This window comes from Apium graveolens, chromosome 8, assembly GCF_009905375.1.
Source record: "Apium graveolens cultivar Ventura chromosome 8, ASM990537v1, whole genome shotgun sequence".
In the NCBI taxonomy this organism is placed as follows: Eukaryota; Viridiplantae; Streptophyta; class Magnoliopsida; order Apiales; family Apiaceae; genus Apium; species Apium graveolens.
Window position 1 is genome coordinate 267,224,473 of NC_133654.1, and position 23,521 is coordinate 267,247,993.

The following is a 23,521-nucleotide window of genomic DNA, read 5'->3' on the forward strand; positions in this document are numbered from 1 at the left end:
AAGGCATACTCTGATGCCGATAAGAGGGGTTTGCCGTTGTCAGAGGTCAATCGCGGTGATAATGAATGGTGGAAGGATGCACGAGACCATTGCAAATTTCATCCCACCAACATTGCTCTTTGAATCCGGGAATCGCAAGGAGCAAAATAAAAAGCATAATGCCGGTGCAAAAGCTCATGAATATATAAGAAATTTTTGATAGTTTTTAGTACATATTTTTGGATTTTACGCATCGAGCATTTATTTTTTAAAATATTAAGTACAAGAATCGGGATGCATTGGATGCAATGCCCGAAAGGTAGAGGCAGCTGGACATCCTATCCAATGGTGGCTCGAGGCAGTTGCACCGGTAATGACAAGGCCTCCCAAAAAAGAGCTACCTAGTTTTCCAAAAATTTCGGCATCTTCACGCCTCCCTGATCTTTCTGCGAATTATAAAGCTCGACGTGGTGATGATGCCGCATCTTGTAGCCAACCCGCACGTGGATCTATTATGCCGGATGGTATTTTTTACAACGTGGTCCGGATATAATGGAAGGTGTAGCAGGAAATACATCCAAATACCATCAGGAACCCACATACAAGAGAGTAAATGTCATTGCCCAGGTCATGCTTGATATGCATAACAATGTAGACAATTATGTCACCGTCTTCTCAGCTACCCTTCTTGGAGAGGTGACCCGTTATGTCGGGACCTTACTCACCCTAATCTGGAAAAGTATAAGGTGGAGCACAAAGAGGTAAAATCATAAAATTTCTCAATTTAGGCCTAATAGTGTTATTTTGAGGCGTTTTAACTCAACTGTATTTTAGGCTATAAGGGGGGCTGAAGAAGGCAGAGATGACACCACCACCAGCAGCGAGGAGGGAAAAGAGGAGGACGAAAATGAGGAGCATGACCGGGAAGGGGACGATGGAAATGATGGCCACGAAGATGACGGTGGCCACGAATACGATGGTGGCGCTAATTAGTAGTTTTTAGTTAATTGTTTATTACTGCTTCTGTCCCATTCAATTTTCTACATATTTTTTTAATAGATGGCACGCATTTTAAGGTGAATATAAAGTATACTTCCATAATTTATTTTTTAATTTTTCGTTCTTTGTATTTAAACATTGAATTTTTATTTAAAATTAAATAATTAAAAAAAAAATTATGTAACTATAGTTTACGGGAGCATTTAAGTGTGTGTCGAACTCCACGTTCCCCAATATTTTTTAACTATAATTAAAAAATAATTTAAGTATAACGACTGTATCATTCAAAACTAGTCGGTACAATTTGGTCCGTATTAAACTTAACCCAAAAATTTCGCGAGGCTAAAATGACTACTTCGGTCGCATATTATACCGACCACGTGGATCGGCCGAAAAAACGATCGTAAATTTAAATAAAAAATGGATAAAATCGACCGAAGGGTTATTATCGGTCATTTTTCTTTAAATTTAGGACTTAGGGTTTAGGGTAAAAATACATTAATTATATAGAGGTGGGTTCTATGGAGTTATAATGTTTTTGGAGTTCTTGGAGACTTGCTTAAACACCGTTGGATTAACATTTCAATCAATGGTTCAGATTAAATGAAAATAATTCTAATTTTTGTAAAAAATGTATTTTATATTGGGGCAGTGTTCTGCATAACCATCAATTTCTATAGAAAACCCCGCGCTCATGTCATATAGCGGTTACAATTTATAATTTATCCACTAACCCATTATACAGCTTCTTCTTGGAGATGGAAAGAGAGTGCATAACTAATTTCTTTGTGGAACAAAACTGAATTGCAGAACTGGAGCAGGCATGAGCGAAGGTATTTCAGTATTCATGTACACACTTAATTGCAATATCCCATCACGTACTGCACCTGCACCTTTATATTGTTAATCCAATCTACTTTAATTTGATTAATGTACTTTTAAGTGAGTTTAGTGAGATTTAGTAAACCAAAATTGTTAAACATTGTTTTGTTTGGGTGTAAAGAAGTACTGCACCCTTATACGTAATTGATTATGTATTGTAGTTCGAGTTTAGCAAAATTTTAGTCTTGCAGTACTTTTTTTGGACAGATGGTAAGGTTTGGTGATTAGGTTTCTCTATAAAATTTGTAGACTAACACTTGTATACTCTTTCGATTACAGGGCAAAGGAGGAGTGGGAGATTAATTAAAAGCCCTTGGCTGTACAGAGGGCCAAAGGAAAAGCATGTATACATTGACTTAAGTTCAGGATCAAGCAAAAGAACTGTTCAAAGAGCTAATAAGGTGTCCATGTACCGCAGTAGTCGTGACAGTAATGCATGTGTATTCGGTAAGAATGTAGTTGCAGGAAACAGTAGAGATGCTCTAGATAAAATAGATGTGGGAGGAGAAAGAAAAATCTTTAGACATGAGCAAAATTTTGACTTAAGTGATGAAGATGATGGTTTTGTTATCCCGGGTGAAATATTTGACAATAGATGTAAATCAGTTCCAGCAGATGATGGTATTAGGGGCAGTAAGTTGACGTTGACACGAACAATGATGAAGACCGGTATGAACAGACGTATAAATGAGGCCCCCCAAAGCATACGTGGACTTAAATTAAAAAGTAGAAAAAGGACGAGGGGAGAGGAGGTTTTCACTTCATCTCTGATATGTTGCAGAAATGATAAATTGCATGTTGTTACAAATCTAATTAAGCTTCAATGTTCTAATTTGATATATTTTTGATGTGATGCAGGACACTAATCAAAGAAGTTTGTGTATAATAAACACGGAAGATCAAATTAGGAGCGGGGTACACTTATATGCATTGAAAAAGAAAGATAAGGCAAGTTCTTCAAAAGTTTGAACTACCATTATTTTTAAAATAAATATAAGTATTTTTTTTAAAATTGTATTGTATATAAATTAATGTATTTTTTTTATTTGGCGGCTATACAGGTTGAAGCAAGTGCTAATGTTAGGAAGAGAAGTTTGTTTTCAAAAAGAGCAAAGGAGGTTGTAGGAAGGAGGGCAAAGAGCATTACACCAAAGACAAACCACAAGAAAAAAAAGGTAAGGATATATAAGCGGTATATTCAAAAAAAGTTCTCTCCATCTATAATGAGAGATGTTATAGGAAATTTGTCAAAATCGCAAGTGGAATGGGTGAAATCAACGGGATTTGGTGAGTTATTGCATTTTCGAATGGAGCATTATGCACACAATCTTGGTTATAATATTGCTGAGTCATTCGATGGTAAATCTTGTTCAGTTAAGCTAAAAGCTGGGGTTATTAAAATAGATGATCGGGTCGTGCATAGTGTTATGGGTTTGCCAATTGGGGATGAAATAATTATATGCAATGAGGATAGCGCAGTATGTGACATTTGGGCTGAACAGTTTTCTGGTTTTGTAAGTTCCCAAATTTCACCATTGATGGTTAGAGACAAGATTCTTGAAAATCGCCAAGCAGATACAAACTTCAAGTGGAATTTCCTGGTCATGCTTTATAATTTCTTCATCGAATCAAATCAGAATCTATTTCTAAAGAGAGATATACTAAGATTTTCTGGAAATATTGAAAACTGTGGCAAATATAACTGGTGTCAGATTCTAGTTGAGAAGTTAAAAAAGACACATACTTATTGGGCTGCAAATACAAAGAGGCATTTTGCAGGACCATTGGCTTTTCTGATTGTAAGTTACAGTTGTTTGAAATTGTATACATGGTGTACGTTAAATGGTAGTAATATGATAATAATAGTTATTTGTCTTTTTAGTATTTGTATGTGTGCAAAATACGGAACAGGGACACTGTTCGTGTTCCTACAACCTATCCAGCTTACCGTGCTTACCGTGCTTGGTCAGACATGCTTATACGCGAACGTCAAAAAGTTGATACAGAAAAAAAATGTTTTGGAGAGGGTATATTACTTAAATTACGTGATGGGACAAATGTAAGGAAGCAAGTCATTCTTTTATTTGGTTCAATATATGTGTTATGTTAATGTTATGTTTTTAATCTGTTTCAAATTATATGCACGCAGGTCAGAGATAACAAGATAAACAGTGAAGGGGAGGTAATAAATGAATAATGTTATTAAAGGGTGGTTTGAAATAAATTTAAATTCTCTTTGTATAACAAGTTGCAGGATTCTGGACAAAATATTGGGTTGACGATGCAAGACTTGGTTGTCATAGATAATATGGAGAACGATAATGGGACGAAAGACATGACTGACATTGAAGAAGCTTATACAATGGGTTCTAAAAAAAATGTTGATGTAAATTAAATATTGTAGTTACGTAATGCACATACTGATTATGTACTGTGCGGATAATTGATTTATTTGTTTCTTAATAAATCTTGCTACAGGAACAAACAGTACACACTAATGGTGTAAATTTGATGGCAAATGCTGAGAATGATGAATTTTTTAATGACACGGATAATTTTTATATAGAGGAACAAATTATGGACATGGATTTTGGGGTAACCTCTTATCATGTTTGAGTAGAAAAATCTGTTCACTTTTTTTGTAAATTGATTTCCAAATATTAATCTCTTTGCACCAGCACAACTTAGTTTACTGATTAAACACATTAGTTTATGTATGTATGATAAGGTTTTCACAATTTAAGTATTAATTCATACTTATTTATTTATACATAAACCTCGTAGTTAACGTACATATAATTTTTTGATTTGTAAAATTATTATACTGCAGGAACAAGTGTTACAGTACAAAGGCAGGAAAGTGGATGTTGTACTCGAAAATGAGGCAATTTTGAATGATGAGAAGAAATTAGAAAGAGCAGGAATCTTGAAGGACATTGAGCCAGAGGTGAATGATAATGATATGACTGTATTTTTTCTTTACATTTTTTACATCATTTATCATATTGGGATTAATATTCTAATCTATCGTACTTGCAAATAGGTTGTATTAGAAAGAAGTGATTGCGAGGACATCGAGATAGTGACAAGAAAGAATACAGATTTGGTGAAATTTAAAATTTAATCCATTATTCATTTTTAAGAAATTAAATATATTATATAATTCATGGGGGGACATGTTAAATTTAACATTACCTGGTCTATACTTGTAGATGTCTGGACTTGGAATTGATATGGTGCAGAACACACAAACACGTGTTGAGCTAGAAATTGATAAGCATTATGAGGAGGAGGTATGTTTAGTTAAACAATTATCTGTGTTTTTGAATTTGATGCGATTTAAACATATGGTTACATGTAATATATTTATATTTATGTTCTGGCAGCCATACATGACATCTTTTGAAAATAATCTGAAGGAATTTGTTGATGTGTATGAAAGGTGCTTGAATAATTGTGAAGTATCATTAGCACTATTTCCTCAAAATTTGCGCCTTGCAAAACTGAAGAAGGAATATAGCCAATATTTCAAGATGTTTGAAGCAACTAGTCCTATAGCCAAGAAATTATTAGTTGGTAATGTAGTTCACGATGCTGGTAAAAAATCTGCAATACTAGATAATTCAGATTTCGTACCTAGCTATTCTTTGGGGTTGTCACAGTTGACGCCCAAAAACCTCCTCAGTGATCTAAAGGGCATTGGTAATTCACAACTACAAGGAAGTTCAGGTTCAGTGAGTTTAGTAGGTAAAGGACAACCTGTGCCTAAAGTTGTTGATGAGAAGGGTGCACATTATAGGGTGGGAGATAAAAGAATTGTAACTACAAAAATGGTGAGACCGCGCTGAGAGGTAAAAGTATCACATCTATGTAGGTCTCCGTACGTGAGCAGAGTTGTTGATGTGAGTAGCCATGTTATAACGACTGAGGAGAGGAATGAATGGAAGTGGCTTTTCCTGAATAGGCGGAACAAAAGGTTAGTGTATTGTATAAATTTTTTATGTGCTATGCATTTATAACGCATATATTCTATCTAGCTAGTATAGATGGCCTAACCTGGACCAATGGATCAATGTGTATTTTTCAGAGATTACTTATTTGAATGGGAGGGCAGAAAGTGTACAAAAGCACACTTTCAGTCACTGCGAGACAATAAATTGGTTGAGACCACGGTGATTGATACATGGACCTACCTATTAAACGAGAATGAGATACTTAAAGCTGATTCTTCACCTTTACGTCTTTTCATGACCACCGAAACCACTGTATGTGATTTTTAACTAAATAAAATAATCTTATTAGTCCAAATTATTATTTCTTCTGCATTATGTGAAAAATAGTAATTATGTGCCATATATGTTAATGCAGTACGGACCCTTGAGGATGGATGTTGGTGTAGGTGATGATTATTCAAAGATGAGTCGTTTTGCTGCATTTGATGACAACATGGACCTTGTCATCAAAATGGTTAATGAGATGCATAATAAGCAGTATGATGTGAAAGACTTTGATATGGTAAGATGGATAAAGTGTATAATTTCTTTATCTACTCATTTTTTTGGCTTTTTTTTCATGTGCCACATTATAATTTAATTAACTAAAACATTTCTCCTGTAAATTTTCTAGTTTTTTTTTCCTATTTACGATTCGGGCCATCACTATATCATATGCTATAACATGAAGAAAACACGATTAGAGATTATTGATAATAGAGTCCAAACTGCTGGAGTGGAGGAAACGTATGGTGATCTACCAGCACGTCTGGTATGTGTAGGATTTAAGAACTTTTAGATGAATGGAGGTTGGAACATCCTTCGACAAACTCTAATTATTTTGTGATATTAACGAATGCAGCATGAATGTTTTTGTCACTGGATTTCAATTTATGACCTGCCAAAAGAGAGCGAGATTAATAATTTGCAACCCAGAGTTCATAGGATGGGATGGCAAACAGAAATGAACTTTGTTGACTGCGGTATCTTTGTAATGAGACACATGGAGACATACATGGGCAGCTTGTGTGCCTGGAAGGTTGGCCTCCGTGTGGAAAAGGTATATTTAATCGTTTTTAACTTCTATTTAATGTTAATGTACATTGTAGTAAATAAATGAATTAAAATGTGTGTCATTATGCAGGAAAATCAACAAGCACTGCTGAAAAAATTAAGAATGATCTATTGTCACAGTCTGTTGACATGGAGTGAAAATACCAAAAAGAATGGTACTTTGGAAGGAGCTGCAAATTTGGCTAAGGGAAAAATCTTGGTTGCATGACCGGCTAAGGAAAAACAAATGTACTTTGAGTTTTTATTGTTGTGCGGATTGAATGTTAATTCTGATAGCATTAAGCTCTACTATTATACTGTAACATTTTGCTTTCATTTGGTTGTATTGATGGAAATTGTAGACCTTGGATTTACTTTGGAAATTTATAGGTATACCAGTTTGAATTTAATTCAGATGGATTTTAATTTAGTGGTAGTGATGTACCAGTCATCAACAAGCATGATAATAATAATACCTCTTGCTTATGTTGTACTATCCGCTACAAGCCATATAAGTTGTATTAAAATTCTGCACCAAATATTTAGAAAAATGAAAAATGTTTTGCACCCAAACAAAACAAATGTTCTGCACCACATAAACCGCTAAAGAAAAATCAAGAGTTGAATTTTCACATGAAAACTCAGTTCTTCGTGCAAAAAGCATGATTGTCTAGTTCATGGCACAAAGGTAACTGATGTAGTCTTCAGATTTTATGTCAGAGACAAGACCAGGATCCATGGCCTTGTTGGGGTTAACTGATTAGTTTTTACTGCAGTATCAAGAGCGTTTTCTCATAATTAGTTTATGTCTTCTGTATCGGGATTTCTCTGTGGCTTAGAAGTGCATTGATAATCTGCACACCAAAACTAGTTTGTTAATAAAAAAAATTGAATTTGACTAAAGAAATATTACCTTTAAGCATTGCAACTCTAAAGAAAATATTCTTGCTAAATATAGTTACATCCAACTAAGACAAATAAAATAGGATTTTTCTTGAAATATCATGTCCAAATCTGCAGAAAAATGTCCAGAAGTGTTGCTGAAAAATGATAAAAAAATCTGCAGAAAAATGACTAGAAACGCTGTTGAAAAATGATCAGAAACACTACACAAAACTGATGAAAAACACGGCATAAAATTACAAGAAACACTGCTGAAAAATGATCAAAACCCCGTCAAAATCTGCCCCGAAAGGCAGCTTAAAAATGGCTAGTTGGTTTGCTGAAATTTCCTGTGAAAATACCAGAAAATCTGCTCCAAAAGCACCTGAAATCTTCAGAAAAATTGCTGAAAAATCCCATAAAAATTTCAGAAAATCTGCAGAAAAAATAACTCAAAATCTGCAGAAAAATGTCCAGAAGTGTTGCTGAAAAATGATAAAAAAATATGCAGAAAATTGACTAGAAATGCTGCAGAAAATTGTCAGAAAAGCTGCTGAAAAATGATCAGAAATACTGCACAAAACTAATGACAAACACGGCAGAAAATTACCAGAAATACTGCTGAAAAAAGATCAAAAACCCGCCAAAATATGCCCCGAAACGCAGCTGAAAAATGGCTACTTGGTTTGCTGAAATCTCCTGTGAAAATACCAGAAAATCTGCTCCAAAAGCACCTGAAAATCTTTAGAAAATATGCTGAAAAATCCCATAAAAATTTCAGAAAATCTGCAGAAAAAATAATTCAAAACCTGCAGAAAAATGTTTAGAAGTGCTGCTGAAAAATGATAAAAAAAAAATCTACAGAAAATTGACTAGAAACGCTGCAGAAAATTGTCAGAAAAACTGCTGAAAAATGATCAGAAACACTGCACAAAACTGATGAAAAACACAACAGAAAATAACCAGAAACACTGCTGAAAAATGATTAATAACCCCGTCAAAATCTGCCCCCAAAGGCAGCTTAAAAATGGCTAGTTGATTTGCTGAAATTTCCTGTGAAAATACCAGAAAATCTGCTCCAAAAGCACCTGAAATCTTCAGAAAAATTGCTGAAAAATCCCATAAAAATTTCAGAAAATCTGCAGAAAAAATAACTCAAAATCTGCAGAAAAATGTCCAGAAGTGTTGCTGAAAAATGATAAAAAAATATGCAGAAAATTGACTAGAAATGCTGCAGAAAATTGTCAGAAAAGCTGCTGAAAAATGATCAGAAATACTGCACAAAACTAATGACAAACACGGCAGAAAATTACCAGAAACACTGCTGAAAAAAGATCAAAAACCCGCCAAAATATGCCCCGAAATGCAGCTGAAAAATGGCTACTTGGTTTGCTGAAATCTCCTGTGAAAATACCAGAAAATCTGCTCCAAAAGCACCTGAAAATCTTTAGAAAATATGCTGAAAAATCCCATAAAAATTTCAGAAAATCTGCAGAAAAAATAATTCAAAACCTGCAGAAAAATGTTTAGAAGTGCTGCTGAAAAATGATAAAAAAAAAAAATCTGCAGAAAATTGACTAGAAACGCTGCAGAAAATTGTCAGAAAAACTGCTGAAAAATGATTAGAAACACTGCACAAAACTGATGAAAAACACAACAGAAAATAACCAGAAACACTGCTGAAAAATGATTAATAACCCGCCAAAATCTGACCCGAAACGCAGCTGAAAAATGGCTACTTGTTATGGTGAAATTTGCTGTAAAAATAAGCCGAAAACCAAAAAAACAAACAATATTATTAAAAGTGAGAATGGAGATACTTCTCGACCGGAAACGACATGACCATGAATTATTATTAATACAACTTAATACTTGACAATTACAAAGATATTAAATCTTGACACTGCTGATTTTTCACGTTTTAAGCTTCTTAATTTTTAAGTTCTGCACCCACGAAACAATGTTCTGCACCCAACAATCTATGTACTGCAAGTAAAAAAAATCTGCAAATAAAAATATATTGATCTGCAAATAAATAATTAGGTATTACTAAAAGTTACCGAAAATATTTTGGTGTGCACATGAATAAAAAAAGGAAATAGTCAATATTGAAAATCATCCAAACTCCATATGAACATCGGTACAAACACAAATTTTTATCTATTAAGTACATTCTTTGTTTAGTGGACAACTTCGTGCATTGTGGCCTGCTGCTAATTTACAACGACTACACGTCCTCCGCTTCCCTGCTTCAATTGCAATCTCCCGACTGCTCTTAATCCGGCTGCCACTTCCCTTGTTTCTGCTTACATGTGGAATTTGAACAGATATTTCCGTATCTGGAATAGGGCCAATAAACTTATCAACTCTTTCAGCATTACCCTGATCCATGTTATTATCACTATCTTTTGTTATTGAAGAAGCAATTGTTTGCAAGCCTGTGATAACTGAATCCAACTTTTCCTCATCTTCTTCAGCATGATTCATACAATTGTGAAATTCAAACCATGCCCTTGTCCTTTTTAACTTCTTTTTGTCCCTCTTTTCGAAAAGAGCATCAACTTGGGATGATCCGAGAAATGAGTGACGCTTCAAGGCATTTTTTGTCCAGCGTGGCTTTACAAATTCACGAGGTATCTGCTTGACACCGCACTGATGCAAAGCAGCAAATGCATGTTTGCATAGGTAACCTCTTTGAAAGAAAAATTTGCAGTTGCATTGCACATAGTTGTCACTTAGTCTAACTGAAACCTGAGAAGGGGACAAACTTTGAGGTGATATATATTATTATTCAAAACTCTAAAAAAATTGTTTTCTATTGTTCACAATAAGGAACAAAGTAGCTCAAACACTAATATCATAACAAATTTGCCAGAAGAGAGCTATATCATGTGTCGACTAAGTGAGAAATAGCATCACGTGTTGTCAGATGCTATACTAAGGCAGTGTCGAATGACATCAGAACCACTGAGAAACATGAATAAGAGTGAAGACCTAAGATTTCACAAAACTACCAAAAATATAGCACGAACACATACTATAGGTCATAGACATTAAACTCAAAAGTATGAATTATAAATAAGATTGAAGATTCATATAATAATGCAGGAAAACTTAAGTATATTACGATATTTCCATAGAGAAATGACTATTCTGAAATATACCTCAAAAATTTTATCATGTAGTAGATCATCTTTAACTTTAAAATAACGATGCTCATTATCTCTTGTAATATCTGGCATACTAGTATGATAACAAGCTGCTTTGATCTCTTCCCTGACAAGATAATAGAGTTCAAGTGTATACAACTTAAATGCATCTACTTCAATGCTCATTGAGGTATCAGTGAAAGGTATTTGATCAGATCTCTTGTCATCTTCGGCATTTTTAAGACGTTGCTTGTCCATGGCACTCTCAAAACTAGAATAGAATTCTACTAATGTGTGACCGCCTTCATGGAAGTGCTGAAAAAAGCTATTAGAACTCTCAGACCTTGAAGTAGTTCTTAGCAAACCAGCCATTTCTATGTCTGAAAAATAAGTTGGAATCCATTCATTGCGTTTGTTGAACATTTCAGTCAACCAAGGATTAGACTCCAATTTATATTCTACAATGACATCATTCCAACGTTCCACAAACTCTGTTTGCGTTAAATGATCTGAATAAACTGCAGACTTCAATTTCTGGATAAATTTCTTGTCTGAAGCTAGAGCAGGACCAACCTTAATAAAAAAAAATAAAAAAAAAATAATGAAAAAACTTGACATAAGATTTATGTATGAGCATATGATTTAAAAGATGCATACTTATTAATTTAATTTACCTTTGTCGGTAACTTATTCATGATATGCCACATACAAAGTCGATGTTTTGTTTGACGCCACCACTTATTTAAAGCCTTTTTAATGGCAGCACACTGATCTGTAATTACACAACGGGGGGCACGACCCATTACTTTCTTAAAAGTATTAATGAGCCATTTGAAATTTTTATAATTCTCCTTCGCCAATAGACCAGCAGCAAACGTAACATTCTTCCAATGATTGTTAACACCGGTAAAAGGTACAAATACCATGTTATATCTGCCATATGAGCAGAAGCAACACAAATCAGACATCATACTATATAATGTGCATCTCAAGTGGAGCATTTAAAATAAACTCTATAATATTACATAATTCTAAGTACAATTGTTTGTAATCACATGTACTGCTAAAATGTAAATATGTATGCGAGCATGGGGTATTTATGCTTTATAATTCACATATAGAACAATATTCTGTTATATAAATCTGCCAAGATAATAACTAGCATCAAACATTCCACTAATATATTACTAACCTTCAAATTTTTTAATGTATGATGTCCCCGGTAAGAAGCATAAGAATAGATGACCATTTAAAGAAGGATATATAAATTAAAGTGGATATTTAGAATTTAATCTTTTCAAGTTCTAAGTTATAATCGTACATAATTATGTACAAGTTATTATAACGTACCACACTGACTAGTTTAATTGAGGAACAAAAACACGTCAATGAAATGGATACCTCACAAACTAGTATAGACTTTCATTTAATAAAATTGTACATTGGCAAGTAAATAAAAGATAGAAATATATGTACTTACCTATTAGTCCGAAAAGTAGGGTCAAATGAAACTATATCGCCAAACACATCAAAATTTGCTTGCCCAATTGCATCTGTCCAAAAAAGACCGGTCAAGTGGCCCTTCCTATCAACCTTATAGTCATAGTAAAATGTATTTTGAGAGCTCTCCTTCTTTAATTTAAACTTGGCCAAAATCATATCAGAATCATGCTTTCCAATACGAGCTTTTACGTCTCTAGCAAAATTCTTAAAATCGGTTAACGTAGCACCCACTTTTTCATATGATCCAGCTCGTTCTTTTGCTAAAGAGAATGCTTTTGTTGCACCTATATTGACTCTTGCACAATCCATTATAAGGTTCTGGTGAGGAACAGATACATTCCTGTTGCATTTTAAAAACATTTTCTCAGCTCCAGATGCTAGAGGATGATTGTGTTCTTCGTTAAAACCCATTATAACCAAACCTCCGGTTCCTACAGGTTTCAAAACTATCCGAGCTTTGCAATTACATCTACGAGATGTTGTTCGTCTGGTTTTCTTCGGCCCGTTCCCAATAGTTTCACTTGATACTTTACAAGTGCTCCTATCTGGATTGCCACCACGGTTACAAATAACATGTCTGGCCAATAAAGTACCACGACCATTAGTTCTCTTAGTCGACTTTCGAACAGCAAATCCACAAGCGCGGCCGTATTCCTTATAAAATTTAACAGCTTCTTCAAAAGTTGAAAAATACTGATTTGTTTGTGGTTTGTGCTTGTTGTCACATTTTGGTGTCCAAAGTTCTCTACCATCCACGGAAACAAAACATGTAGACTCACACCCATTTTCATTATTTGATTCCTCCAAATCTTCATCTGAGCTTTCACTACTGGTCTCCCCTTTTGATTGTTCAGAATCTTGTTCACATTCTGATTCTTCGGAATCTTTTTCACATTCCGATTGTTCAGAGTCAGAGCTTTCAATATGAGGATGGGATTGAGAACCTAATATTTAACCAAAAAATTAATTAATACAACACTATAAATGGTTCTTTAATTGAAACACACTAGGATACTGCAACATTTGTATTCAAAACATAGTATATCAAAAACGATTATGCTTAAATCAATTACTGATGATTTACCTGATTCTTCAACGTTAGTCATAGTCATGCTTTTTTAAACCAAAAAAATCAACGGTTTAATCAAGGAGTAAAAGAATGGAGAATGCAAAACCAGTCCAGTGTTTAGATGTTGAATAAGAATAGGTGGGATACTAAAAAGTCGGATAGGTAAGTTCATATCTACAAACAAGATAGTGAATCCCATAACCACGTTGATGTAACTGTCACGACAATACTGAATCTTTATAATCCTATAATTATTAATTAAGAATTAAAAACACTATAAATAATGACCGTAGGATTAAGCAGAAATGAATGGTCAGGATTAAGGACTCCAAGTCTCCAATTAAACTAGGACTCCATTGAACTTTCCTCTAATTATATATTCTATATTAAATAAAAGCATATATGTAAAGAAAGAATGATATATATATATATATGTGTGTTATAATGGAAAAAAGTAATACAGAATTTTATATTTTTGAAGACACAAGATTTGACTTTTGCAGTTTATACCATATAATGTCTAGCTAGATTATTAACATGCACGATATGTCCTCATATGAACACATTTAGAGTACATGAATATGTAGTCATATGAATATTTTAGACAAAAATAATTTTTATACTAATAACTCGGGAAAGAACATATAAAATCTTACTCAAATAATTAAATATTTCAATACGACCAATTTTTATTAAAAATTTAAACTATAGTGGTTCATAAAAAAATCTGCACGGCCTAAATATGGGATTCTAAGAAATTTATGTTTTATGAATAGTTTCAGATATTACATGCATCTATAAGAATGCATTGAATATAGAAACCACAAATACATATATATATATATGGACAATTTTCTAAAATATATGTCATTTTAGTTTTTATAATTTGAACATAATATCACCACATAGGTGTGAATACAAGCAACTTGTTGCATATTAGAATAGCAACCCTAACACAGGAAAACACACCCCATCATAGAATATGATAGATAAAATGTAATATTACATAATACATTTGAATCTTTTGTAATTAAATAAATCAATCAATATAAATATAAACTTTTACTATGCATATTATAAATTAGGTTTTATACATACAATTTTTTTAAAGTCTTCCCCTAATCACAGTAGTCTGAAGAAGTAATATAAAAAACATGTAAATATAAATATTTTCATTTCTTTTCACTTGCTGATGTTTACAAGCTGGGTGAAACTAAACTCTCAACATAGGTATACACTTTTGAACTCAGACAACTTCTGTTGTTTAGCAGATCCCTGAATGTGTTATCCTTTGTGTAGTAGAGTACTATGGTTGAATCCACAAGAAGCATAATATCACCATTTACAGAAGTGCAGATAGGTGTAGGTGTAACATAAAGGCTGCGATTTAGCCTATCCATATGTGGGATGGTGAACAATTTTATCCATGAATCTTGATCACCACAATCTCTCATTACCCATAACTCGACACGGGCATCAAGGGACATCTTGCGGAGCACACAAAGGTTTTCACAGAAAGTGCCCACACTCCATGTCATTATAGCTTCTCCACAGTTTGGCAGCATAACTTCTCGAAATGTATCCCTTATTACATCAAGAGAAATAATATAAGGAAACCTTTGTGGGACGTCTTTAAGCTGCAGATTGGGAGTGACAAGCCAGTGCATAGCTCCATTTCCCAAGTACCCTCCAGACGGCAGCTTATAAGAAACAAAATCTCCAATCAATCTCCAAGAGTCAGATTTTGAGCTATAAACTGACATTTCATGTTTCCAATCAGTGGTAGCGACCGCAAAAAATCATCGGCTAATTCATTGTAGCAAAACCCATAGGTTATATGCTTATAACGACGAGGTAATCGTATCAAGCATAGGTAGTTTTCTTGAATTTCTTGTGGATGGGTTCCAAAAGAAAACGTAGTTACCGCGACCTATTAATTAAACAAATCAACCCATTACAGTAACCTACTACATAGGTGATTGTATCCGGATATTCAAGCTCAAGGGCTTCAATATTGTCAGGCTCATTAAGCAGTGAATATATGGAACAACTTTTTAGCTGAAGATCCGAATTAAAAGGTGTATAACTAGAAAGGAGACGATGTTGAGTAAAATGAGGGTCATTAGTTGATTTAGAGAGGTGAGTTTTGATAAAATGGGAACTAGAAATTATAGACCGCCATGAGTTGCAAACTCCCTTACATCGGGAAAGATCCCTCACTGTCAGCCTTAAAAACACGTTGTACATGATTTCTTCTGGAATGAAAGGGATGGTGTCAGGGTTTGTGCTTTCATGACTTGCCATTGGCTTGAATTTCTTAGATCTCATTGTCTGAAGGAATAGAAAGTAGTTTGGTGGCGGAATGATGTTTGGTGGCTGAATGATGTCTTGATAAAAGGATGGTCCTACTTATATATGTAGCGATAAAAACCCTAATCCAAAACCCTAGTCTAACGGCATTTTTTTCAAAAGTCTGTTTTGGGTATTAAATATTATCAATTTATATCTATAACAATTTTGACACAATTTCAAAATTTATTTCTCTAATTAGAATTCGTTTAATATTTTCTAAAATTAATTGTAAATTAAAATTTAATAATATATGACAATATGTTACAATACGACCTCAATAAATCATTTTGTTTCCTATTATCATTATTAATATTTTTAACCCAATTTTCACACAACATCCTGCTAATTACCATTTTCAAGTTAATTTTATTTTCTTCTCAACAAGGGTTTGCAAGTATTCTTAGATGAGTAATACTAGACGCAAAAAATTAGAAAAAAAATGTTATAAAATGACGTGACATGGGTGAAGGGGCAATATGAAATAATTTGAAATGGTGTTATTAGTGTGAATTCCAGATTTCATTTACATGTAGCCAACAAAATTTTTTATAACTATTTTGGAAATTAATTTCGTACGTACTATTTTTTATCTGGGTATGATCTTAGAGATGAAAGAGGATAGTCATCCTTGAAATTTGCCCCATCCTACGACTGGGTAACAATGAATTCTTACTTTAAGAAAGAATTAGATGATAAAGTTTCAAGAGTGAAACCCATGTTACTCAAATTTATCTTTCTTCATATTCCTACTAGAGATATCAATATAAGGACGATAACTTTTTTTTATAAGAAGTGTGTGCTTTACTAACTGTTAGATATAGATTTGGTAAAAAAACAGAGGGCTATTAATCCGCGTATTCTATGCCATAATTTTAAAAGCGTGAATGCATTATCACATTGGTTGCTTTTTTCACACTTATTTTATTTTCAGAAGAATTTTCAGCATGTTTCAATATAACCTGAATAAAATAACCATAAAATGGATGATGCAAAGGTAACTGTGAAATTTAACAAAAGTGACTAATTTCATTTCAAATAAATTTATGATTCTCACTTGGTGAATTGGTCAAGTTTTTTCCCGAAATATTTTCAGAAACTTATTGGAACTTGTTCATTCCCTATAGGCTCAAGGAGTCACGTGCCACACCGCCGCATGTTATAATTCAGCCAAAATAATGGAAATTCTCAACTTCATACAAAAAGAATATTCTCGATGGGGAGAAATTCGGAGAAAGAGTTTAAACAGGTGCATAATAGAACTCTCATTACAGGAAAATGGTTAATAAATATCGGTTCTGCACCGATGTCTAGGTGGGTGTGGAGAAAAGTCATAGTCTTTCACATCGGTTATGCACCCATGTCTAAGGAAATTCATACATCATTTTTTACTCAGAATTATCATCGCCCTCAAGATCATCAAGAAGATAACAATCAGATTTATACGCGGATGAGGGCATTAGACGATCAAAAACTAGATAATCCTAGAACGAGAACATTTGAATTGAATGATAGTGCAAATGACTCTCCCCAAAACCTGTCCCGACCATGTGATGATGGTCGAAAGGATGATAACGGTCAAAGGATGTTGGACATGTAGAACGAGTTGTTCAAGGGCATAAGGAAGGCAAAAGATACGAAGATCGATATGAGGAATATCGTTATGTTGACTTGAAGTGTAAAAATAGTTGATATGCATGGGATTAAATATATAGTTTTTTTTGTCATTTTTGAGTTTATAAAATTACAAATTTAGGCTTCATTAAATTTTACATTTTATTACAAAGATGTTGATTTTTGAGTCAATATGTCAAATTGGCGTTAATATATGTCAATTTATTAATATATGGTAAGTGTAGTACTTCGTGTGTGTTATCACTTTGGTTTTGGTCCTATGCAATGCAGGGCGTATTTTGGTATGTTGTTGTGATCGGAGCTTTTCTTGTCATTATTTCGGCGTTGATGGTAAAAGATAAAGGCAAGAGGCTGGTGGGGGAGACGTGCAAAGAATCAAGGACCCAAATAAACACGCCTCATAGGCTACGTAGGGGCAGAAGTAGTGCTGGTGGTGGCACATGTGGTGCTGGTGGGACAAAGGTGGTGGTTCTAGGGGAGATCCTCACGTTCTTTGTGGGATGAACCCGAGGAGGATGAGATATTGATGCCGGGCGAGGAGATAGAGCGCCAAGTACCGTGACAAGCACAATAACCTAATTATACACCTCTATCCGAGACACACTCAAAAGGTTGTTGGGGAAATAAGCCCCCCATCCAATTTTGATCGGTATCGAGAAAGGACAGTAAGTATATCTATTTGGTAATGGTTTTGACTTCTTTATTGGCACATATAAATATTGACAAGTGCGAAATTTGACTACTAAATATAGTATCAAGAACTCTGATGTGAAAAGGACCTTTAAATAAATTTTTGCAAGTACATTGGCCCCCAGGATGCCAACTTTTGTTAACAAAGTGATTAAGGAGTTTAAGTCACGTTACATATATATATAGCATTTGTGTGTCTGTGTGTGTGTTTCATCATATTTTGAATATCATAATTGAATCAACAACTTATCTTTTGCAGAAGTATTACAAGCTTATAGCTATATAAGATTACTCTCAGTAAGGTCAATGTTTACAAAGATTTTGTAACACACATGAATGCAATAAAAAAACTGAACGAGGTGAAATCAAAGGCATACTCTGATGCCGATAAGAGGGGTTTGCCGTTGTCAGAGGTCAATCGCGGTGATAATGAATGGTGGAAGGATGCACGAGACCATTGCAAATTTCATCCCACCAACATTGCTCTTTGAATCCGGGAATCGCAAGGAGCAAAATAAAAAGCATAATGCCGGTGCAAAAGCTCATGAATATATAAGAAATTTTTGATAGTTTTTAGTACATATTTTGGATTTTTACGCATCGAGCAATTTATTTTTTTAAATATTAAGTACAAGAATCGGGATGCATTGGATGCAATGCCCGAAAGGTAGAGGCAGCTGGACATCCTATCCAATGGTGGCTCGAGGCAGTTGCACCGGGAATGACAAGGCCTCCCCAAAAAAGAGCTACCTAGTTTTCCAAAAATTTCGGCATCTTCACGCCTCCCTGATCTTTCTGCGAATTATAAAGCTCGACATGGTGATGATGCCGCATCTTGTAGCCAACCCGCACGTGGATCTATTATGCCGGATGGTATTTTTTACAACGTGGTCCCGGATATAATGGAAGGTGTAGCAGGAAATACATCCAAATACCATCAGGAACCCACATACAAGAGAGTAATGTCATTTGCCCAGGTCATGCTTGATATGCATAACAATGTAGACAATTATGTCACCGTCTTCTCAGCTACCCTTCTTGGAGAGGTGACCCGTTATGTCGGGACCTTACTCACCCTAATCTGGAAAAGTATGAGGTGGAGCACAAAGAGGTAAAATCATAAAATTTTCTCAATTTAGGCCTAATAGTGTTATTTTGAGGCGTTTTAACTCAACTGTATTTTAGGCTATAAGGGGGGCTGAAGAAGGCAGAGATGACACCACCACCAGCAGCGAGGAGGGAAAAGAGGAGCATGACCGGGAAGGGGACGATGGAAATGATGGCCACGAAGATGACGGTGGCCACGAATGCGATGGTGGCGCTAATTAGTAGTTTTTAGTTACTGTAATTGTTTATTACTGCTTCTGTCCCATTCAATTTTCTACATATTTTTTTAATAGATGGCACGCATTTTAAGGTGAATATAAAGTATACTTCCATAATTTATTTTTTATTTTTCGTTCTTTGTATTTAAACATTGAATTTTTATTTAAAATTAAAAAATTAAAAAAATAATTTATGTAACTATAGTTTACGGGAGCATTTAAGTGTGTGTCGAACTCCACGTTTCCCCAATATTTTTTAACTATAATTAAAAAAATAATTTAAGTATAACGACTGTATCATTCAAAACTAGTCGGTACAATTTGGTCGTATTAAACTTAACCCAAAAATTTCGCGAGGCTAAAATGACTACTTCGGTCGCATATTATACCGACCACGTGGATCGGCCGAAAAATGATCGTAAATTTAAATAAAAAATGGATAAAATCGACCGAAGGGTTATTATCGGTCATTTTTCTTTAAATTTAGGACTTAGGGTTTAGGGTAAAAATACATTAATTATATATTCTATATTAAATAAAAGCATATATGTAAAGAAAGAATGATATATATATATATATATATGTGTGTGTTATAATGGAAAAAAGTAATACAGAATTTTATATTTTTGAAGACACAAGATTTGACTTTTGCAGTTTATACCATATAATGTCTAGCTAGATTATTAACATGCACGATATATCCTCATATGAACACATTTAGAGTACATGAGTATGTAGTCATATGAATATTTTAGACAAAATAATTTTTATACTAATAACTCGGGAAAGAACATATAAAATCTTACTCAAATAATTAAATATTTCAATACGACCAATTTTTATTAAAAATTTAAACTATAGTGGTTCATAAAAAAATCTGCACGGCCTAAATATGGGATTCTAAGAAATTTATGTTTTATGAATAGTTTCAGATATTACATGCATCTATAAGAATGCATTGAATATAGAAACCACAAATACATATATATATATGGACAATTTTCTAAAATATATGTCATTTTAGTTTTTATAATTTGAACATAATATCACCACATAGGTGTGAATACAAGCAACTTGTTGCATATTAGAATAGCAACCCTAACACAGGAAAACACACCCCATCATAGAATATGATAGATAAAATGTAATATTACATAATACATTTGAATCTTTTGTAATTAAATAAATCAATCAATATAAATATAAACTTTTACTATGCATATTATAAATTAGGTTTTATACATACAATTTCTTAAGTCTTCCCCTAATCACAGTAGTCTGAAGAAAGTAATATAAAAAACATGTAAATATAAATATTTTCATTTCTTTTCACTTGCTGATGTTTACAAGCTGGGTGAAACTAAACTCTCAACATAGGTATACACTTTTGAACTCAGACAACTTCTGTTGTTTAGCAGATCCCTGAATGTGTTATCCTTTGTGTCGTAGAGTACTATGGTTGAATCCACAAGAAGCATAATATCACCATTTACAGAAGTGCAGATAGGTGTAGGTGTAACATAAAGGCTGCGATTTAGCCTATCCATATGTGGGATGGTGAACAATTTTATCCATGAATCTTGATCACCACAATCTCTCATTACCCATAACTCGACACGGGCATCAAGGGACATCTTGCGGAGCACACAAAGGTTTTCACAGAAAGTGCCCACACTCCATGTCATTATAGCTTCTCCACAGTTTGGCAGCATAACTTCTCGAAATGTATCCCTTATTACATCAAGAGAAATAATATAAGGAAACCTTTGTGGGACGTCTTTAAGCTGCAGATTGGGAGTGACAAGCCAGTGCATAGCTCCATTTCCCAAGTACCCTCCAGACGGCAGCTTATAAGAAACAAAATCTCCAATCAATCTCCAAGAGTCAGATTTTGAGCTATAAACTGACATTTCATGTTTCACAATCAGGTGGTAGCGACCGCAAATACTTTAAAATCATCGGCTAATTCATTGTAGCAAAACCCATAGGTTATATGCTTATAACGACAAGTAATCGTATCAAGCATAGGTAGTTTTCTTGAATTTCTTGTGGATGGGTTCCAAAGAAAACGTAGTTACCGCGACCTGTTAAACAAATCAACCCATTACAGTAACCTACTACATAGGTGATTGTATCCGGATATTCAAGCTCAAGGGCTTCAATATTGTGAGGCTCATTAAGCAGTGAATATATGGAACAACTTTTTAGCTGAAGATCCGAATTAAAAGGTGTATAACTAGAAAGGAGACGATGTTGAGTAAATGAGGGTCATTAGTTGATTTAGAGAGGTGAGTTTTGATAAAATGGGAACTAGAAATTATAGACCGCCATGAGTTGCAAACTCCCTTACATCGGGAAAGATCCCTCACTGTCAGCCTTAAAAACACGTTGTACATGATTTCTTCTGGAATGAAAGGGATGGTGTCAGGGTTTGTGCTTTCATGACTTGCCATTGGCTTGAATTTCTTAGATCTCATTGTCTGAAGGAATAGAAAGTAGTTTGGTGGCGGAATGATGTTTGGTGGCTGAATGATGTCTAGATAAAAGGATGGTCCTACTTATATATGTAGTGATAAAAACCCTAATCCAAAACCCTAGTCTAACAGCATTTTTTTTCAAAAGTCTGTTTTGGGTATTAAATAGTATCAATTTATATCTATAACAATTTTGACACAATTTCAAAATTTATTTCTCTAATTAGAATTCGTTTAATATTTTCTAAAATTAATTGTAAATTAAAATTTAATAATATATGACAATATGTTACAATACGACCTCAATAAATCATTTTGTTTCCTATTATCATTATTAATATTTTTAACCCAATTTTCACACAACATCCTGCTAATTACCATTTTCAAGTTAATTTCATTTTCTTCTCAACAAGGGTTTGCAAGTATTCTTAGATGAGTAATACTAGACGCACAAAAATTAGAAAAAAAATGTTATAAAATGACGTGACATGGGTGAAGGGGCAATATGAAATAATTTGAAAGGGTGTTATTAGTGTGAATTCCGGATTTCATTTACATGTAGCCAACAAAATTTTTTATAACTATTTTGGAAATTAATTTCGTACGTGTACTATTTTTATCTGGGTATGATCTTAGAGATGAAAGAAGATAGTCATCCTTGAAATTTGCCCCATCCTACGACTGGGTAACAATGAATTCTTACTTTAAGAAAGAATTAGATGATAAAGTTTCAAGAGTGAAACCCATGTTACTCAAATTTATCTTTCTTCATATTCCTACTAGAGATATCAATATAAGGACGATAACTTTTTTTTATAAGAAGTGTGTGCTTTACTAACTGTTAGATATAGATTTGGTAAAAAAACAGAGGGCTATTAATCCGCGTATTCTATGCCATAATTTTAAAAGCGTGAATGCATTATCACATTGGTTGCTTCTTTCACACTTATTTTATTTTCAGAAGAATTTTCAGCATGTTTCAATATAACCTGAATAAAATAACCATAAAATGGATGATGCAAAGGTAACTGTGAAATTTAACAAAAGTGACTAATTTCATTTCAAATAAATTTATGATTCTCACTTGGTGAATTGGTCAAGTTTTTTCCCGAGATATTTTCAGAAACTTATTGGAACTTGTTCATTCCCTATAGGCTCAAGGAGTCACGTGCCACACCGCCGCATGTTATGATTCAGCCGAAATAATGGAAATTCTCAACTTCATACAAAAAGAATATTCTCGATGGGGAGAAATTCGGAGAAAGAGTTTAAACAGGTGCATAATAGAACTCTCATTACAGGAAAATGGTTAATAAATATCGGTTCTGCACCGATGTCTAGGTGGGTGTGGAGAAAAGTCATAGTCTTTCACATCGGTTATGCACCCATGTCTAAGGAAATTCATACATCATTTTTTACTCAGAATTATCATCGCCCTCAAGATCATCAAGAAGATAACAATCAGATTTATACGCGGATGAGGGCATTAGACGATCAAAAACTAGATAATCCTAGAACGAGAACATTTGAATTGAATGAT

At 33.9% G+C, this 23,521-nt stretch overlaps 5 protein-coding genes across 8 annotated transcripts; 1 reads left to right on the top strand and 4 right to left on the bottom strand.

Moving 5' to 3' along the window:
• The first annotated feature begins 3,827 nt into the window (after positions 1-3,827).
• On the top strand, positions 3,828-5,773 carry LOC141681014 (uncharacterized). 2 transcript variants are annotated; one of them, XM_074487078.1, is made up of 7 exons: positions 3,828-3,919; positions 4,010-4,246; positions 4,339-4,455; positions 4,691-4,807; positions 4,904-4,966; positions 5,073-5,153; positions 5,247-5,773. In XM_074487078.1, exons 2-7 carry the CDS (start codon positions 4,142-4,144, stop codon positions 5,706-5,708), a joined length of 945 nt encoding a protein of 314 aa, XP_074343179.1. In that variant the 5' UTR covers positions 3,828-3,919; positions 4,010-4,141; the 3' UTR covers positions 5,709-5,773. The 2 variants fall into 2 exon arrangements, with proteins under 2 accessions (XP_074343179.1, XP_074343180.1); XM_074487079.1 differs by having other exon boundaries at positions 3,888-4,246.
• A 3,050-nt stretch (positions 5,774-8,823) lies between these two features.
• On the bottom strand, positions 8,824-11,223 carry LOC141678373 (protein FAR1-RELATED SEQUENCE 6-like). 3 transcript variants are annotated; one of them, XR_012557712.1, is made up of 3 exons: positions 10,952-11,223; positions 9,456-10,538; positions 8,824-9,224 (listed from the first exon to the last, which is right to left on the bottom strand). XR_012557712.1 is itself a non-coding variant. In XM_074484674.1 (2 exons), exons 1-2 carry the CDS (start codon positions 11,192-11,194, stop codon positions 9,951-9,953), a joined length of 831 nt encoding a protein of 276 aa, XP_074340775.1. In that variant the 5' UTR covers positions 11,195-11,223; the 3' UTR covers positions 8,824-9,950. The 3 variants fall into 3 exon arrangements, 1 of the variants encoding a protein (XP_074340775.1); XR_012557713.1 differs by having other exon boundaries at positions 8,824-9,246; XM_074484674.1 differs by having other exon boundaries at positions 8,824-10,538.
• On the bottom strand, positions 11,208-12,884 carry LOC141677617 (protein FAR1-RELATED SEQUENCE 5-like). The gene is made up of 4 exons (XM_074483618.1): positions 12,417-12,884; positions 11,611-11,869; positions 11,280-11,509; positions 11,208-11,238 (listed from the first exon to the last, which is right to left on the bottom strand). The coding sequence occupies exons 1-4, from the start codon at positions 12,848-12,850 to the stop codon at positions 11,208-11,210; spliced, it is 954 nt and encodes a 317-aa protein (XP_074339719.1). The 5' UTR covers positions 12,851-12,884.
• A 1,820-nt stretch (positions 12,885-14,704) lies between these two features.
• Positions 14,705-15,271, bottom strand: LOC141680974 (F-box/kelch-repeat protein At3g06240-like). Its single transcript, XM_074487044.1, has one exon. It carries the CDS (start codon positions 15,269-15,271, stop codon positions 14,705-14,707), a length of 567 nt encoding a protein of 188 aa, XP_074343145.1.
• A 5,579-nt stretch (positions 15,272-20,850) lies between these two features.
• Positions 20,851-21,417, bottom strand: LOC141680975 (F-box/kelch-repeat protein At3g06240-like). The gene has a single exon (XM_074487045.1). The coding sequence runs from the start codon at positions 21,415-21,417 to the stop codon at positions 20,851-20,853; it is 567 nt and encodes a 188-aa protein (XP_074343146.1).
• Between the last annotated feature and the right edge of the window lie 2,104 nt (positions 21,418-23,521).

What these genes read in the sequence shown, in the direction of transcription:
- LOC141681014 (XM_074487078.1), top strand. Translation starts at nt 4,142, where the DNA reads ATGCAAGACTTGGTTGTCATAGATAATATGGAGAACGATAATGGGACG. An exon ending in TTATGGACATGGATTTTGGG is followed by an intron (nt 4,456 to 4,690) that starts GTAACCTCTTAT and finishes ATTATACTGCAG; the next exon opens with GAACAAGTGTTACAGTACAA. An exon ending in ATAAGCATTATGAGGAGGAG is followed by an intron (nt 5,154 to 5,246) that starts GTATGTTTAGTT and finishes ATGTTCTGGCAG; the next exon opens with CCATACATGACATCTTTTGA.
- LOC141678373 (XM_074484674.1), bottom strand. Translation starts at nt 11,194, where the DNA reads ATGGACAAGCAACGTCTTAAAAATGCCGAAGATGACAAGAGATCTGAT. An exon ending in TACATGATAAAATTTTTGAG is followed by an intron (nt 10,539 to 10,951) that starts GTATATTTCAGA and finishes TCCCCTTCTCAG; the next exon opens with GTTTCAGTTAGACTAAGTGA.
- LOC141677617 (XM_074483618.1), bottom strand. Translation starts at nt 12,850, where the DNA reads ATGGGTTTTAACGAAGAACACAATCATCCTCTAGCATCTGGAGCTGAG. An exon ending in CCTACTTTTCGGACTAATAG is followed by an intron (nt 11,870 to 12,416) that starts GTAAGTACATAT and finishes CTCATATGGCAG; the next exon opens with ATATAACATGGTATTTGTAC. An exon ending in TGAATAAGTTACCGACAAAG is followed by an intron (nt 11,510 to 11,610) that starts GTAAATTAAATT and finishes TTTTTTATTAAG; the next exon opens with GTTGGTCCTGCTCTAGCTTC.
- LOC141680974 (XM_074487044.1), bottom strand. Translation starts at nt 15,271, where the DNA reads ATGTCAGTTTATAGCTCAAAATCTGACTCTTGGAGATTGATTGGAGAT.
- LOC141680975 (XM_074487045.1), bottom strand. Translation starts at nt 21,417, where the DNA reads ATGTCAGTTTATAGCTCAAAATCTGACTCTTGGAGATTGATTGGAGAT.